Below are 18,532 nucleotides of genomic sequence, written 5' to 3'. Positions count from 1 at the left end.
CAGGGGTTCTGGATGCTGTATATCCTGACCCACAGGCTATGAAAGAGAGAGACCAGGAAGAGGGCTTCTCCCTCCAGGCCACCTGTGGACTTCAGTAAATACAAACCTTCAGCGGGAGTGGGCGCCCTGACACAGGTGGGAGAGCAGGGTGCGTTGGCCCAGCAAGGGCTCTGAGAAGGTCTGCGTTGAGAGCTTGTGAGGCATTGCTTAACCTGATGTCTCTGGGTGAATCAGTCCTGGACCTTTGCTGCAGAGTTCACCTCTACCCTCACCCTGCAAAGAACTGCAGTGGCCCCTGTGGACATTCACACTGGGAGATGCTCTTCTCCAGGAATTCCCTGGGGGATGGAGATCAGAACGGCCTCAAGTCCTGCTCTTTTGCAGATAGTGGCCATGACCGGAGTGCCCAGAGGGAAGCAGGGTGGTGCATCTCACCCCTTGCCCCAAGCCCCCGGATTGTAGAACTGAAAATGCAAGCATCTTTCCTCTTCCTTCCCCACCCCAGGTGCTCATCTGCCGGAACTACCGTGGCGACGTGGACATGTCGGAGGTGGAGCACTTCATGCCCATCCTGATGGAGAAGGAGGAGGAGGGGATGCTGTCGCCCATCCTGGCCCACGGGGGGGTCCGTTTCATGTGGATCAAACACAACAACCTGTATCGTATCCCTTTGCTGGGGGCGCTCCCAGGGGACTCCTGTGTGAGTGTTGGTGTGTGTGTGCATCCACACGCCTGCAGCCAGGGCTGGTGTGTGTACAGCGGGAGCATTGGACACAGCCATGCCCTCCTGGAGCTCCCTGCTGCCTGCAGAGATAGGCAGAGAACACACGATGACACGCGTGATGGGTGTGGGGAGAGGAGCAGGTGTGACTTGAACTCCTTTGGCCCAGGGGTCCAGGAAGGGAAGTGACACCCTGGAGAAAGCCTGCAGGGAGGACGGGCATCTGCCAGCTGGAGAGGTGGGCAGGCACTCGGCGTGGTTGAAGGCTCTGCAGGGGAGAGGCTCATTCCAGCAGCTGCAGTTGGAGTGGCTGGAGCCCTCGAGAGGGGGCGTGTGGCAACAGCGAGGCTGGAGTGGTCAGCGGGGTCTGGGGTCTCAAAGAACATCATCTGAAATGTGACAGGAAGTCCCTGGAGGCTTTTAGATGTGTGTCTTCTGGAGGTTTCTGGCTGCTGAGTGGGGCAAGACCGTGGGGACAGGAGAGGACATGGGTAGGTGGGGAGTAGGCTGGGGCCATCGTGCAGGTGGGAGGGAAGTGGCCTGGACCACAGAGGGGTGGTGGGGTACAGCCCTGCCCAGATCTCAGAGCCCACCACCCTTCCTGTCCTTGGGCCCATGGAGAGACTTGGCCAAGCCAGTTTCTATCCAGGAGGTCTAACTGGCCACTCCACGGCTTTAGGCAGACCTGCAAGCCCATCTCAGTCCCACACTACTGCCGAAGGGCCTACTTTGCCACTCACAGCCCTGTTTGAGCCCCAGCTCCAGCAGCCATGGGGCTGGAGGTGAATCCCTCACCTTCCCACAGTTCAGTGGGAACAACGACCCCTTGCTGCAGGACCATTCGGGTCAATTGAACTGACTTGTGCATATTGCTCCCAGCAGACATGGGCTCTGTGCCCTTTCCTGTGTTCTTGGAGACACTTGGGGCCTTGCCAGTACAGTGTGGCCAATGGGCCAGAATATCCCCTGGGAGCCCTTTGGAAATGCAGAATCCCAGGCTCCACCCAGCCCTGCCCCATCAGAATCTGCATTGTAGGAAGATTTGTTCTTGGAAGACAAATCTGCACTGTAGGAAGACACGTTCCCATGTGGCCCGTGCTGGTCCAGGGCTGCCTGTGGTGTGCCTCTGTATAGATTTCACCTGGCTCTGGAAAGAAGGCCCTGAGAATAGCTCTGACGATGATCTTAGGTGGCTTTTTTTTTTTTTTTTTGAGATGGAGTCTCGCTCTGTCGCCCAGGCTGGAGTGCAGTGGCTTGATCTGGGCTCACTGCAAGCTCCACCTCCCGGGTTCACGCCATTCTCCTGCCTCAGCCTCCCGAGTAGCTGGGACTACAGGCGCCCACCACCACACCCGGCTAATTTTTTTGTATTTTTTTTTTTTAGTAGAGACGGGGTTTCACCCTGTTAGCCAGGATGGTCTCGATCTCCTGAACTCATGATCCGCCCGCCTCAGCCTCCCAAAGTGCTGGGATTATAGGCGTGAGCCACCATGCCTGGCCTAGGTGGCTTTTAACCCAGGGAGTTAACAGTCCTCTGAAGCCACCCAGGTATTGGGAGGAGGGTGAGGTGGCTGTGGTCTGAGCTCAGCAGGAGCCATCAGATCAGTTTCTGGTCAGTCCCCCATATTTCACACCTGGGCATCTAGGGAAGAGACAAGGAGGGCTCACCCCTCTGGCTTAGTGGACATCCTTTTACCCCAGCCAGGACAGTGCTCAGCAAGGCCAGGGCTGAGAGGCACCCACTGCCCCTGCTTATAAAGCATCTGGGGAGGGCACATTGCCAGGCAGCAGGAGGGAGGCCAGCACTCGTTTGACTGGGCCAGCGTCCGTTTCCTGGGCCCCTGTGCTGTGCTGGCGTGAGGCAGGAAGGGAGAGGATACAGCCCCCGCCCTCCCTTCTAGAGCTCACTGCTGGGCAGATGAGCCAGGCAGCACAGATGTGCCATGAACAGGGGTGTCCAGGGTGCAGTGCGTGGGCCTACAGAGGAAGAACCAGCCTTCTCTGCCAGCCCGGGGCCCATTAGGGAAAAAGGAATAGGAAGCGCCCAGCACACACTGACCCTGGGAGGCAGGGGCTGGCTCCCGTGACAGAAGAGAACATCTGTGCCAGACATCTCACGTACGTTGCCTTGGTGAGTTCATTCACAGGCCCCCATTACACAGGAGAGAAATATCAAGGTTTCTCTAGAAAGGTTTATTTCATGGGCCAAGGCTTGTGTTTCCAAAGCCAGGAAGGGCTGAAGCCAGAATTGGCCCTGGCTGCTTGCCAGAGTCTGTCCGGGGGACTCTGGACCTCAGCAGGGTCATGACGAGGTCGGCTTTGGAGGAGCAGGGCCAGTGTGTCCTGCTTTCTGCTCCTGGAATGAGCCTCACTCCCTCCCTGCTCAAGGCAGCCCCTCACCCAGCTGCCGGGACAGGTGCCCTGTGCCACCTGCCATCCCTGTGATTCTCCATCTCAGTGAGTGCTCCCTGGAGCCTGGGAGCACGTCTGGCTGGTGACTTCTGTGTCCCAGGTCTAGCTTGGACCAGGAGCTTTGTAGCCCACCATGGGCCAAGTAAACGGCTGGGAGTGGGGGTAGGGAAGGCTCTGAGGGTTGTGAGGGTTAGGGGGTCCCTCCATGAACCAGGATCTTCCAGGCAGCAGCCCCAGCCTCTGAATGCTCCTTAACTGCGGCTGCCATGTAGTGGTTGCCACATCCAAGAAGAACGCGTGCGTGTCGCTGGTCTTCTCCTTCCTCTATAAGGTGGTGCAGGTGAGTCTCGCTCAGGGGGGCTGTGGGCTTGGGTGGTGGTTGTCTTGGCTCTGCTTGTGGACCTCCCCATACCTGGCCACCCTAGAGAGAGCTGTGGCATCCCCAGGGAGCACTGGGGCTGGAAGCCCAGGAAGTGGGAAAGGGGAGCCCCAACCCCCTGTGCCTGTGGAATTCTATAGTTCGCGTTGCTCGCCTACCCTGGGGAAGAAAGGAAAGTGAACAGGGAAAGGTAGGGCTCAGAGCAGGGGTGCCCTGACCCTGGAAGGGACAAGCAAGGGCCAGCTAGCTTCAGAAGGATGTGGGGTGACCAGCTGGATGGGGCTGGAATAAGCAGCAGAGCTGCAGAGCTGAGCCCAGCTCAGAATCTCCCAGGGGGCTCTCAAGGCACAGATGCCTGATGCCCACCTTGGAGAGAGCTGACACGCCAGGCCCAGGCTGCCAGTGAGAGGCAGACAGCGGCCAGGGCAAAGGCCCTGGGACAGGTGTGCGTGTGGTGTGGCCAGGGAGGCCGGCGTGCCTGTGGCAGAGTAGGAGGCTGAAGTCAGCTGGGAAGAGGGCAGATTATACAGGAGTGTGGATTTCATTCCACTTCTGATGAAAGGTAGTGGAGGGCTTTAAGCAGGAGACCGACAAGACATGGTTTGATCTAAAGCAGCCTCTCTGGCTGCTGAGCAGAAGGAGGACTTGAGGCCAGTGAGGAGGCTGCTGCTGGCTTCCTGGAGAGGATGGGCCTGGCCAAGGTGGGCTGTGGGGCTCAAGAAAGTGGGGAACAGGACCCAGGAGGCCTGTGCTGGGCCTGGGAAAGCTTTCATCTCTCACTGATGCCGCCTGTGCAGAATGTTGGGGAACAGGGGCAAGTCTGGGCGGTGAGGGCGCCAAGGGTCACCTGGGAAGGTCCCGCGTGCAGGCTGAGGGCTGCCTTCACTGGACCCGCGGTGCTGTCACAGGCAGGGCTGGGCCTGGCTGTGCTGCCTGTGGTTTCCAAGCAGCCGCCGGGCAATCACAGTCCTGAAGCGCGCAAGGGTCAGCAGATCAGAGAATGGGGGATGCGGGAAGGGGAAGGTCCTCACCCAAGGGTTGGGCTGTTCCTTTCTGTTTTAGTGACACTCCTTCCTTCAGCATTTGTGCCTGCAAAAGTGCTTCTAACAGCCCCTCTTCTTTGGCGTCCCTTCCTTAACCTTCTGAGCTTTCCACTGAAATGGGGAAGATGCATCAAGCTTTCTATTGAAATGGGGAAGATGTCAGCTCATCAGGTCCTTGCCTGAGTCACTCCAGACTCAGAAAGGGATGACAGTTACAGGCGCTCAGGAAGGGCTGCCTGCCTGCGGGTGTCTGGACACAAAAGAGAAAGGGAACACGGAGCTTCTGAAGGCCTCAGAGGACATCTGCAGCGGATCCAGCCTGGCCCCACCCCACAGCCAGCCACTGCTGTCCTCCTGCCCCATTACCTGGGTCCAGGGCCCTGTAGCATGCCACCGAGCCTGGGAAGTGGGCTCTTGGTAGGACTTAGCGGGCAAATGAATGTGTGCAAGCATTCATTGATTCCTCATCCATCTGCTCAGCGATCTGCGTCCCATCCCTGCCTCCCCCACCGCCACAGGTGTTTTCCGAGTACTTCAAGGAGCTGGAGGAGGAGAGCATCCGGGACAACTTTGTCATCATCTATGAGCTGCTGGACGAGCTCATGGACTTCGGCTACCCCCAGACCACCGACAGCAAGATCCTGCAGGAGTGAGTGGGTGGGGGTGGGGCCTGGGGCCGGGCCTGGGCTGTGTCATGACATCGATGTCATCAGGTGTGGAAACGAAGGGGCAAATTTGTGTTTATGTTGTCCCCCACCCGCCTCCCACCTCCAGCCGTATTCGGGTTTTTACTAAGTTGCTCTTAGTGGTTTTAAATTCGTTTCCTCCTCCACGCCCCCACATAACAGTGCCTTTCCTGCTCCTCATCTTTGCTCTGCGTCCACACAGATGCCCTCAGTACCTTGCTACTAAGGAGTCACCTTCTTTGTTTTTACTGTCATAAAATGAGACTGTGATCGAAATCTCCCCTCTTTGGAATCCTGCCCTTCAGATAATAAGCAATGTGAATTAAGTGCTTCCTGGGGGTCAGGCCCCAGCACTTCACATTCACCGATTCACAGCCTCCCCATATACCATCTCCCCATTTTACAGGGGACAAGCAAACAGACTCCCAGAGAAGCCTGTGTTCCTAACTGCTGCACCTGCTGCTCCCTCAGCAGGATGGGGTCACCAGGTTACGCTCCGAGGCGTCAGTTCCATCCGCGTGCTCAGCAGGGACGGGAAGCAGCTCACACCCACTTCTTGTTTTCCTCCCCAACATGGTCTTCTTGGCCCCCCAAAATGAGCACTTTAGACCCTATAACTTGAGTGTATTGGCTTTTGGAAATTGTGAAGATTTTCCTGTATGAAGCAGCCCCAGGTGAAACCACAGGCTGCCTTTTCTGGAGCTGCTGAAATCCAGGGGCTGTTTTCAAGTCAGTCAGAACCTGCCCTGCACCCACCCTGACACTGCCGAAATGTCAGGGTCAGAAGCTGTGGCACTGGTGCGGGTGCCACCTCCTTCACTCTGAGCATGTGGCCCCACAGGTACATCACTCAGGAAGGCCACAAGCTGGAAACAGGGGCCCCGCGGCCCCCAGCCACCGTCACCAATGCGGTGTCCTGGCGGTCCGAAGGCATCAAGTATCGGAAGAATGAGGTGTTCTTGGACGTCATCGAGTCTGTCAACCTCTTGGTAGGCCTCCTTTCTTTCTTTCTTCTTTAGGGTTTTATCTCCTCCACGATAGAAATAAACACAGCATTTTAAAACTGGCAAAGCCCTAAGAGCCGTTCTGTATGGTAACAGATAGCAGGATTCAGTTTGGGCCACTCATTGAAATGTGAGTTTGTCTTATCTTTTTTTTTGAGACAGAATCTCATTCTGTCGCCCAGGCTAGAGTGCAGTGGCACGATCTCGGCTCACTGCAACCTCCACCTCCCAGGTTCAGGCGATTCTCCTGCCTCAGCCTCCTGAGTAGCCAGGATTACAGGCGCCCGCCACCACGCTCGGCTAAAGCTTGTTTTATCTTTATTAGCATTTATGCTGACTGAGAACCCATACATGCATATTATTTTTAAAAATTAGAAGCAGGGTATGAGGTTAGAAAGTGAGGGCACTTATCAGTCACCATGTACAGAAAAAAAAAAAGAAACTAAAGGGCTCCTATAATCAGAAAGATTAGGATTTATTCACCATCACCCTCTCGGGCCTCATTCTGTAGACAGACAGAAACAAGTATGTTGATTTTTCTATAAATCTGAGATCATAAGATGTGGTTCTCCTGCAGCTTGTTTTTTGTTTTTGTTTTTTTTTGCTGTTGTTGTTGTTTGGGTTTTGATTTTGTCTTCAGTGTTACTGTTTTGTATATGTTTTTTTTTCTTTTAGTTTTTTAATTATGAGGAAAGTTGACATTTTGAAAACGAATTTTAGCGCTTGTACAGATTTGTGTACCCATCACCACACCCAGGACACAGAACCTCAAAACCTCCGCATGTTGCCCCTTTGTAGCTCCATGCTCCCCTCTTCCCCATTTTCTGGCCACAATCGAACTGTGCTCCATCACTGGAGTCTTCATCGTGTTGTGATTGTCACACAAGCAGCATCATATGTCACCGTAGCTGTCTTTCTGAGATTGTTGTATGAATGGCATCATACAGTCATGAGCTCTCGAGTCTGGCTGCTTTAACTCGTTCTAATTCTTTGCGGTTCATCCAAATCCAATTGTTTTGTGTATCAAAAGTCTGTTCCCTTTTATATTTATTTATATTTATTTTCTGTTCTGAACCACAGAAGGACATTTGGGTGGTTTTCCAACCTTTGGCAATTGTCAGTAGAGTTGCTAGAAACATGTCGTGTCCAGGTTTATGTGTGGACATAAGTTTTCATCTCTCTAGGGTAAATACCCAGGAGTGGGATGGCTGGGTCACACGGTAAGTGTATGTTTACCTTTATAAGAAACTGCCAAACCATTGCCGTTTTGCATTCTCACCAGCAACAGATGAGGGTTGTGATGACCCCACATCCTTTGTCAGTGGTTTTATTTTTGTCATCCTAATAGGTATGTAGTAGTATCTCAGCATAGTTTTGTGGGTTTTTTTGTTTTTTGTTTTTTTTTGAGACACAGCCTCACTCTTGTCGCCCAGGCTGGAGTGCAATGGCGCTATCTCCATTCACTGCAACCTCTGTCTCCCAGGCTCAAGCAATTCTCCTGCCTCAGCCTCCCGAGTAGCTGGGATTACAGGCACCCACCACCAGGCCTGGCTCATTTTTGTATTTTTACTAGAGACGGGGTTTCGCCATGTTGGCCAGGCTGGTCTCAAACTCGTGACCTCAGATGATCCACCCGCCTCCACCTCCCAAAGTGCTGGGATTACAGGTGTGAGCTACCGCACCTGGCCTATTGCGTTTTCTTAATGGCTAATAATGTTGAGCATTTCTTTACATGTTTCTTTGTCATCTGTATATCCTCTTTGGAGAAATGTCTCTGTGCATCTTTTTAGCATTTTTAAATTGGGTTATTTTCATATAGTTGAGCCTTGACAGTTCTTTGTGTGTGTTCCAGATAGAAGTCCTCTGTCAGATAGGTGATTTGCAAGTATTTTCCCCCAGTCTGTAGCTTATCTTTTTATTCTCTTAGCAGTGTATTTTTTTTTTTTTCGACAGAGTCCCACTTTGTAGCCCAGGCTGTAGTACAAGTGGTATGATCTTGGCTCAGTGCAACCTCCACCTCCCGGTTCAAGTGTTTCTCCAGCCTTAGCCTCCTGAGTAGCTGGGATTACAGACGCATGCCACCGTGCCCAGCTAATTTTTGTATTTTTAGTTGAGACAGGGTTTCACTATGTTGGCCAGGGTGGCATCGAACTCCTGACCTCAGGTGATCTGCCTGCCTCAGCCTCCCAAAGTGTTGGGATTACAGGCATCAGCCACCATGCCCAGCCCCCAATACTATATTGAATAGGAGTGGTGAGAGAGGGCATCTTTGTCTTGTGCCAGTTTTCAAGGGGAATGCTTCCAGCTTTTGCCCATTCAGTATGATGCTGGCTGTGGATTTGTCATAGATGGCTCTTATTATTTTAGGTATGTTCCTTCAAAACCTAGTTTGTTGGCTGGGCATGGTAGCTCACGCTGTACTAAAAATAGGAAAATTAGCCGGTCATGGTGATGCACGCCTGTAATCCCAGCTACTCAGGTGGCTGAGGTGGGAGGATCACTTGCGCCCCAGAGGCAGAGGTTGCAGTGAGTCCAGATTGTGCCACTGCACTGCAGCCTGGGCGACAGAGCAAGACCCTGTCTCAAAAACAAAAAACAAAACCAAAAAACCCTAGTTTGTTGAGAGTTTTTAACATGAAGAGATATTGAATTTTATCAAAAGCCTTTTCTGCACCTATTGAGATTATCATGTAGTTTCTGTCTTTAATGCTATTTATGTGATGAATCATGTTTATTGATTTGCATATATTGAACCAACCTTGCATCCCAGGGATAAAAGCCTTCTTGATTGTGGTGGATTAGCTTTCTGATGTACTGCTGGATTCATTTTGCTAGTATTTTGTTGAGGATTTTTGCATCAATGTTCATCAAGGATATTGGCCTGAAGTTTTCTTTTTTTGTTGTGTCTCTGCCAGGTTTTGGTATCAGGATGATGCTGGCCTCATAGAATGAGTAGGGGAGGAGTCCCTCCTCCTCAGTTTTTTTGGAATCGTTTCAGTAGGAATGGTACTAGCTCTTCTTTGTACATCTGATAGAATTCAGCTGTGAATCCGTCTGGTCCAGGGCTTTTTTTGGTTGGTAGGCTATTTATTACTGATTCAATTTTGGAGCTCATTATTGTTTTGTTCAGGGATTCAGTTTTTCCCTGGTTCCATCTTGGAAGGGTATATGTGTCCAGGAAATTATCCATTTCTTCTAGATTTTCTAGTTAGTGTGCATAGAAGTGTTAATAATAGTCTCTGAGGGTTATTTGTATTTCTGTGGGGTCAGTGGTAATATCCCCTTTTTCATTTCTAATTGTGTTTATTTCGATTTTCTCTCTTTTCTTATTAGTCTAGCTAGCAGCCTATCTATCTTATTCATTCTTTTAAAACACCAGCTCCTGGCTTAGTTGATGTTTTGAATGGTGTTTTTGTGTTTCAGTCTTCTTCAGTTCAGCTGTGATTTTGGTTATTTCTTGTCTTCTGCTAGCTTTGGAGTTGGAGGCTTTTGCTTCATGAGTTCTTTTAGTTATGATGTGAGGTTGTTAATTTGAGATCTTTCTAACTTTTTGATGTGGGCATGTAGTGCTGTAAATTTCTCTTAACACTGCCTTAGCTGTATCCCAGAGATTCTGGTCTGTTGTACCTTTGTTCTCATTCGTTTCAAAGAATTTCGTGACTTCTGCCTTAATTTCATTATTTACCCAAAAGTCATTCAGGAGCAGGTTGTTTAATTTCCATGTAATTGTATGGGTTTGAGTGATTTTCTTAGTTTTGAATTGTATTTTTATTGATTTGTGGTCTGAGAGAGCGGCTGGCATGCTTTTAGTTCTTTTGCATTTGCTGAGGATTGTTTTATGTCCAATTGTGTGGTTGTTTTTAGAGTATGTGCCATGTTCAGATGAGATATATTCTCTCATTTTTGGGTGGAGAGTTCTGTAGATATCGATCAGGTCCAGTTGATCCAGTGCTGAGTTAAGGTCCTGGGTATCTTTGTTAATTTTCTGCCCCAGTGATCTGTCTAATGCTGTCAGTGGGGTGTTGAAATCTCCCACTGTTATTGTGTGGGAGTCTAAGTCTCTTTGTAGGTCTCTAAGAACTTGCTTTATGAATCTGGGTGCTCCTGTTGGCTGCATATTTATTTAGGATAGTTAGATCTTGTTGAATTGAATCCCTTATCATTATGCAATGCCCTTCTTTGTCTTTTTTTGATCTTTGTTGGCTTAAAGTCTGTTTTGTCTGAAATTAAGATTGCAGCTCTGCTTTTGTCTGTTTTCTATTTGCTTGGTAGATTTTTCTCCATTTCTTCATTTTGAGTCTGTGGGTGTTATTGCATCTGAGATGGGTCTTTTTTTTTTTTTCTTTTGAGACAGAGTCTTGCTGTGCTGCCCAGCCTGGAGTGCAGTGGCTCGATCTCAGCTCACTGCAACCTCTGCCTCCTGGGTTCAAGCAATTCTCCTGCCTCAGCCTCCCAAGTAGTTGGGATTACAGGCGTACACCACCACACCTGGCTAAGTTTTCTATTTTTAGTAGAGACAAGGTTTCACCATGTGGGCCAGGCTGGTCTCGAACTCCTGACCTCAAGTGATCCAGTCGCCTCGGCCTCCCAAAGTGCTGGGATATTATAGGCATGAGCCACTGTGCCCAGCCAAGATGGGTGTCTTAAAGGCAGCCTATCATTTGGTCTCACTTTATCCAGCTCTTGCCACTCTGTGCCTTTTAATTGGGGCATTTAGCCCATTTAAATTCACGGTTAGTATTGATATGTGTGTATTTGATTCTGTCATTGTGTTGTTAGCTGTTTATTATGCTGACTTGTTTGTGTGGTTGCTTTATAGTGTCACTGGTCTGTATACTTGTGTTTTTGTAGTGGCTGGTAATGGCCTTTTCTTTCCTTTTTTTTTTTTTTTTTTTGAGATGAAGTCTCGCTGTGTAGCCCAGGCTGGAGTGCCATTGCGTGATCTCAGCTCACTGCAACCTCTGCCTCCCAGGTTCAAGCGATTCTCCTGCCTCAGCCTCCCGAGTAGCTGGGACTACAGGCGCGTGCCACCATGCTTGGCTAATTTTTTTTTTTTGGTATTTTTAGTAGAGACAAAGTTTCACCATGTTAGCCAGGATGGTCTCGATCTCCTGACCTCGTGATCCACCTGCCTTGGCCTCCCAAAGTGCTGAGATTACACTGGGATTACAGGCGTGAGCCACTGCACCCCGCCTTTTTTTTTTTTTTTTTTTTTTTTTTTGATGGAGTCTTGCCCTGTTACCTAGGCTGGAGTGCAATGGCATGATCTCTGCTCACTGCAACCTCTGCCTCCCCAGCTCAAGCAATTCTCCTGCCTTAGCCTCCTGAGTAGCTGGGATTACAGGTACCACCACCATGCCCGGCTAATTTTTGTATTTTTAGTAGATACGGGGTTATACCATGTTGGCCAGACTGGTGTCGAACTCCACACCTCAGATGATTCGCCTGCCTCAGCCTCCCAAAGTACTGGGATTACAGGCGTGAGCCACCACACCCGGCCTTCTTTTCATATTTAGTACTTCTTTCAGGAGCTCTTGTAAGGCAGGTCTGCTGGTAAACAAATTCCCTCAGCATTTACTTGTCTGAAAGGATCTTTTTTTTTCTTCTTTTTTTTTGAGACAGGGTCTCATTCTGTTGCTCAGGCTGGAGTGCAATAGCATGATCATGGCTCACTGCAACCTCTACCTCCCTGGCACAAGCTATTCTCTGGCCTCAGCCTACCAAGTAGCTGGGACTATAAGCAGGTACCACCACACCCGGCTAATTTACATATTTTTTGTAGAGATGGGGTTTTGCCATGTTTCCCAGGCTAGTCTCAAACTCCTGGATTCCGGCATTCTATCCACCTCGGCCTCCTAAAGTGCTGGGATTACAGGTGTGAGCCACTGCACCCGACTTGAAAATGATCTAATTTCTCCTTTGCTTATGAAGCTTAGTTTGGCCAGATGTGAAATTCTGGATTGGAATTTCTCTAAGAATGTTTAATATATTGGCCAGGAGTGGTGGCTCACACCTCTAATCCCAGCACTTTGGGAGGCTGAGGTGGGGTGGGGGGGGGGGGGGTAATCACCTGAGGTCAGGAGTTCAAGACCAGCCTGGCCAACATGGTGAAACCCTGTCTCTACTTAAAATACAAAAATTAGCTGCACATGGTGGTGCATGCCTGTAGTCCCAGCTACTTGGGAGGCTGAGGCAGGAGAATTGCTTGAACCTGGGAGGTGGAGGTTGCAGTGACCTGCTGAGATCCCACCACTGCACTCCAGCCTGGGCCACAGAATGAGACTCCATCTCAAAAAAAAAAAAAAAAAAAAAAAAAAAAAGAATGTTTAATATAGGCCTCCAATCTCTTCTGGCTTGTAGGATTTCTGCTGAGAGGCCCACTGTTAGTCTGATGGGCTTCCCTTTGTAGGTGACCTGCTATGTCTCTCTAGCTTCTTTCATTTTGACCCTGGACAATCTGATGATTATGTGTTTTGGGGATGATCTTGTGAAGTATTTTGCAGGGGTTCTCTGTGTTCCCTGATTTTGAATATTGGCCTCTCTAGCTAGACTGGGGAAGTTCTCGTGGATGGTATCCTGAAATACGTTTTCCAAGTTGCTTCCATTTTCCCCATCTCTTTCAGGGACACCAATGAGTCCCTTTGGTCTCTTTTTTAATCCCATATTTCTTGGAGGCTTTGTTCATTCCTTTTCATTATTTTTTCTCTATTCTTATCTGACTGTCTTATTTCAGAAAGCCAGTCTTCAAGCTCTGAGATTCTTTCCTCAGCTTGGTCTGTCCTACTGTTAATACTTGTGATTACATTATTAAATTCTTATACTGTGTTTTTAAGCTGTATCAGGTCAATTACATCATTTTCTATCCTTGCTATTTTGTCTGCCAGCTCGTATATTGTTTTATTATGATTCTTAGCCTCCTTAGATTGGGTTTCAATGTTCTGAATCTCAATGATCTTTGTTCCTATCCATATTCTGAAGTCTATTTCTGTCATTTCAGCCATCTCAGCCTAGTTAAGAAAAGAACTCTTGCTTTGGGAGGCCGAGGTGGGCAGATCATAAGGTCAGGAGATCGAGACCATCCTGGCGAACATGGTGAAACCCCGTCTCTACTAAAAATATAAAAAATTAGCCGGGTGTGGTGGCAGGTGCCTGTAGTCCCAGCTACTCGGGAGGCTGAGGCAGGAGAATGGCGTGAACCTGGGAGGCGGAGCTTGCAGTGAGCCGAGATCGTGCCACTGCACTCCAGCCTGGGCAACAGAGCGAGACTCCGTCTCAAAAAAAAACTCTTGCTGGAGAACTACTGCAGTTTAGAGGAAGGAGGATACTCTGGTTGTTTGAATTGTCAAGAGTCCTTTTGCTGGTTCCTTCTCATTTTCGTGGGCTGATATTCCTTCAGTCTTTGAAGTTGCTGTCCTTTGAATGGGTTTCTTTTTCCTTTATCCTATTTGATGACCCTGGGGGTTTGATTGTGTATAAGGTGGGTTCAGTTGGATGGCTTCATTATTGGAAGATTTTAGGGGACAAGGCTCAGCTTAGGACTCCTGAACTGTGTGCTCTAACTCTGGAGGACTGGTATCCAGCCCTGGCTTTGATCTCTGGCTCCTTCAGCTTACGAACCTACTCTGCTAGAGGGGCCAAGCTGCTCCCAGACAGCTGGTCACAACACTCCAATGGGTAGTGCCAGGCAAAGCACTTCATAGGGTAGTGGCAGTGGGATCTGTTCTTGTTCGCATGTGCCAGCGGCAGCATGGCGGGGTGCATGCTCATCGGCTGTGACAGGGTGCTAGTGGATGTCAGGGAGCCAGCCTCTGGGAGGGCATTTATAGCAGCAGCAGTAGTGGCAGTATGGCTGAGGTGGGGGCAGGGGCCACGCTGGCAACTGTGCACCTGTTCATTGGTGCCGATGGTGGGGTTAGCATGGGGGCGCTGGTGGGTGCAGGACTGTGTGTGCCCTTTGTGCATGTTCATACTGGCAGCAGTGGCTGCTCAGGGCTGGGGGTAGGTCCCCTGTTTTCTCTGCGTAGTTTCTTGTGGGAGGCCCAGCATGGGTGGGGCACAGGGAGGGGTGGGGCTGGTGGGCTCTATGCTGCCAACACTGACAACAATGCTGTGGTGGGAGAGGAGAATGGGGGGCTGGGGTGCACTTACGCTCGCAACAGTGGCGCAGCAGGGTGCACACATAGGCATGCTGTTGGGGAAGGGTGGGCTAGGTCCACCTACACACACACCACCAGCAAAACGATATTGAGGGTGGTTGTGGGCAAGAACCTGCAGGCAAAACCGCACAGGGGCAGCTGCAATGGGAGCAGGGCTCAGGTGAGCTAGTGTGTCCGTGGGGCCGCTGTGCAGGAGTACTCCCCATTCAGGTACAGTCTGCCAGTGCAGGAGCTCTGATGCTGCCCCCAGGAGGTACCTGGGGATTGCACTGCAAGCAGGCTTGGCCAGGCTGGGGCCTCAGGAGAGGCCAGCAGACTGAGGGTTGCTCAGGTCAGACTGGCCCCATCTGATGGGCAAGACTACCCTGGAGAGTTCAGGTCTGACAGTTCCCCTAGGGCTAAAGTCTCCTATGAGAGCAAGTCAAGCCTAGGGGATGGGTGACCTGGCTGTGCTCCACCACATGGCTTCTGCATCAAACCCCCTGGCCTGGCTCAGGCTGGAGTTCTGCCCCGACTGAGGTAGGAGGCAGAACTCGACTTAGGAGGTGAGACTGGGACACCGGACCAAATTGAGGACTAGCTAAAACAGGTCAGGGCAGAAGCGCCTCCCCGTAAGACCCACCCCACAGTGTGCTATGTCACTTTACCATCGCCATGGCAACACTTGGAAGTTACTGCCCTTTCTCATGGCAATGACCCAACAACCTAGGAGCCACCACCCACATTCTAGAAATTTCTTTATAAACTGCCCCTTAATTTGCATATAATTAAAAGTCAGTATAAATGTGACTGCAGAGCTGCCTCTGAGCTGCTGCTCTGGGCACGCTGCCCATGAGGTAGCCCCGCTCCACAGGGAGCAGTGTCTCTGTTGCTGTGCACGTGGCTGCTTTAGTAAAAGTTCTGTTTATCACCACCAGCTCGCCCTTGAGTTCTTTCCTGGGTGAAGCCAAGAACCCTCCCAGGCTGTCTCAGTTTTAGGGCTGCCTGCCCTGCATCACTACCACTTCTTTAAGCAGCTTCCCCTGCCAACGCAGCTGGCCGTGGTGGTTGAGGGGTCCCTCCTGCCGAGATTCCAGAGGCCATGGCAAGAGTGGGTTGCCCCTTGCTAGTTCAACTCACCTCCTCCACAGGAGTCACTGGGAGCCAGGAGCGATTCCTGGTGCACAGTAGCCCCGTGCAGGGTTCCCAGCCTCCTCCTCTGTCTTCCCTCCAGCCTCTGCTGGCACATGCAAACAAGAGCAGATCCCACTGCCACTACCCTATGAAGTGCTTTGCCTGGTACCACCCATTGGAGTGTTGTGACCAGCTGTCTGGGAGCAGCTTGGCCCCTCTAGCAGAGCAGGTTCTTAAGCTGAAGGAGCCAGAGATCAAAGCCAGGGCTGGATACCAGTCCTCCAGAGTTAGAGCACGCAGTTCAGGAGTCCTAAGCTGAGCCTTGGTCCCCTAAAATCTTCCAATAATGAAGCCATCCAACTGAACCCACCTTATACACAATCAAACCCCCAGGGTCATCAAATAGGATAAAGGAAAAAGAAACCCATTCCCTCCAGGGCCTTCCCTCTGAAGATCTAGAAGTCTAGGAGTGCACCTGTCCGCACAGTATCCCTGTCTCTTAGTGGGAGGTGTTTCTCCTGGCTGCATCTAGTTGGCCATCTTGGGGCAGGAGCAAACTCTAGGTAAAGTCTTTAAACAGCTTCAAGTTAGGGTTCCCACGAACCCCTCTTTGGGTAAGCGAGGTATAGAGGGAAGGGACCCAGAGCTTCCTTGCCCTCTCTGGGCATGCCACCCTCCAGGAACCTCCACATGTTCAGCTCTCTGGAAGCTCCTTTTATCTCTTTTGCTTTACATCTTCCCTCACTGAGACTTCCAGCACAATGTTGAATACAAGTTGTGTAAGAGCGGACATTCTTTCTTTGTTCCTGATCTTAGAGGGAGACCATTAAGTCTTTTGCCACCAACTAGGATGTTAGCTGTAGGTTTATTGTAGGTGTTCTTTTTCACTTTGAGAAGTTCCCTCTTATTGCTAGTTTGCTAACAGTTTTTTTTTTTTTAATCATGCATGGGTTTTGTATTTTGTTCAATTCTTTTTCTGCATCAATTGATGTGATCACATGAGTTTTCTTCTTTTGGTTAATATGGTGTATTCCACTGACTGCTTTCTGATTATTGAATCAGTATTGCATTCCTGGAATAAAATCCCGTTGTCATGGTGTATTATAGATTGAGTATCCCTTATACAAATGCTTGGGAGCAAAAGTGTTTTGGATTTCAGATTTCTTTGGATTTTGGAATATTTGCATATGCATCATGAGATATCTTGGGGCTGGGACCCAGGTCCAAACATGAAATTCATTTATGGTTTTTTTTTTTTTTTGAGATGGAATTTCGCTCTTGTTGCGCAGGCTGGAGTGCAGTGGCACAGTCTCAGCTCACTGCAACCTCTGCCTCCCAGGTTCAAGTGATTCTCCTGCCTCAGTCTCCCAAGTAGCTGGGATTACAGGCATCTGCCACCACACCTGGCTAATTTTTGTATTTTTAGTAGAGACGGGGTTTCACCATGTTGGCCAGGCTGGTCTCGAACTCCTGATCTCAGGTGATCTGCCTGCCTCAGCCTCCCAAAGTGCTGGGAATTCAGGCATGAGCCACTGCACCTGGCCTCATTTCTGTTTTATATACACCTTATGCACATAGCCTGAAGGTAATTTTACTTTTCCCTTGGGGATGCTGAATAAACTGCATTGTGCACCTGCATTTTGACTGCAACCTGTCACATGAAGTTAGGTATGGAATCTTCCACTTTTGACATCATGTCAGGGCTCAAAAAGTTTTGGATTTTGGAGCATTTTGGATTTGGGATTTTTGAATTAGGAATGCTTAACCTGTATTCTTTTTATGTATTGCTGGATTTCCTTTGCTGGTATTTTGCTGGAGATTTTTGAATCTACACTCATAAGAGATACTGGTTTGTGATTTTCTCTTTTTTGTAATGTTTTTGTCTGGTTTTGGTATCAAGGTAATGGAGGAAGTGTTTTTTCCTCTTCTGTTTTCTCGAAGACATTTTATAGAATCCATGTTAATTCTTTAAACATTTGTTAGAATTCACCACTGGAACTATCCAAGCCTGGAGATTTATTTTACAAAATGCTTTTAACTATTAACTTCAAAAAAAAGTATTTTCTTGAGGCAGGGTTTCGCTGTGTTGCCCAGGCTGGAGGGCAGTAGCGTGAACACAGCTCACTACACTTTGACTCAAGTGATCATCCTGCTCAAGTGATCATCCTGCCTCAGCCTCCTGAGTAGCTGGGACTACAGCCGTGTGCCACCATGCCCGGCTAGTTTTTGGGGTTTTTTTGTTTGTTTGTTTGTTTGTTTTGAGACAGAGTCTTGCTCTATCACCCAGGCTGGAGTGCAGTTGCATGATTTCAGCTCACTGCAACCTTTGCCTCCTAGGTTCAAGTGATTCTCCAGCCTCAGCCTCCCATGTAGTTGAGATTACAGGCATGTACCACCATGCCTGGGTAATTTTTGTATTTTTAGTAGAGACAGGATTTCACCTTGTTGGCTGGGCTGGTCACAAATTCCTGACCTCAAGTGATCCGCTCACCCCGGCCTCCCAAAGTGCTGGGATTACAGGTGTGAGCCACTGCGCCCAGCCCTAAAAAGGTTTTTTTTTAAAGCCATTCTTGTGGAAGAGGTCTACTGGCTACATGTTCCCTTGGTTTTCCTTTAAGAATGTCTCTATATTTTACCTTTATCCCTGAAGGCTGTTTTCACTGGATATGGACTTCTGAATTGACGGTTTTTGTTTAGCACTTTAATATGTTATGCCACTTCCTTCTGGCATCCATCATTTCTGGCGAGAAATCCACAGTCCCCCAAAATCTTTATTCCCATATAGGTGATGTGTTACTGTCCTCTGGCTGCTTTCCAGATTTTTCTTTGCCTTTAGTTTCAGCAGTTAGATGAGGTGTGCATATCTTTGTGTTTCTACTGTTTGGGATTTGTTCAGCTTCTTGGATCTGTAAGTTTATGTCTTTCATCAAATTGGGAAGTTATCAATCATTGTTTCCTCAAATATGGTTTTTTGTTTTTTTGTTTTGTTTTGTTTTTTGAGACGGAATTTCATTCTTG

The 18,532-nt window shown here is 49.4% G+C and overlaps 1 protein-coding gene across 2 annotated transcripts in view; it reads left to right on the top strand.

Moving 5' to 3' along the window:
* Positions 1 to 18,532, top strand: part of AP1M1 (adaptor related protein complex 1 subunit mu 1) — a 37,977-nt gene that overhangs the window by 5,134 nt on the left and 14,311 nt on the right. Inside the window, exons 2-6 of one of the 2 annotated variants that reach the window (XM_003275945.4) lie at positions 506 to 662; positions 3,406 to 3,473; positions 5,074 to 5,204; positions 6,083 to 6,230; positions 7,430 to 7,465. In XM_003275945.4, the coding sequence (XP_003275993.2) occupies positions 506 to 662; positions 3,406 to 3,473; positions 5,074 to 5,204; positions 6,083 to 6,230; positions 7,430 to 7,465 (540 nt within the window). The remainder of the gene's footprint in view (positions 1 to 505; positions 663 to 3,405; positions 3,474 to 5,073; positions 5,205 to 6,082; positions 6,231 to 7,429; positions 7,466 to 18,532) is intronic. The other variant, XM_003275944.4, reaches the window with a different exon arrangement.

This window comes from Nomascus leucogenys, chromosome 10 (assembly GCF_006542625.1).
Source record: "Nomascus leucogenys isolate Asia chromosome 10, Asia_NLE_v1, whole genome shotgun sequence".
NCBI classification, from domain to species: Eukaryota; Metazoa; Chordata; class Mammalia; order Primates; family Hylobatidae; genus Nomascus; species Nomascus leucogenys.
The sequence above is the reverse complement of the archived record's forward strand: the minus strand, read 5'-3'. Positions and strand labels throughout refer to the sequence as shown.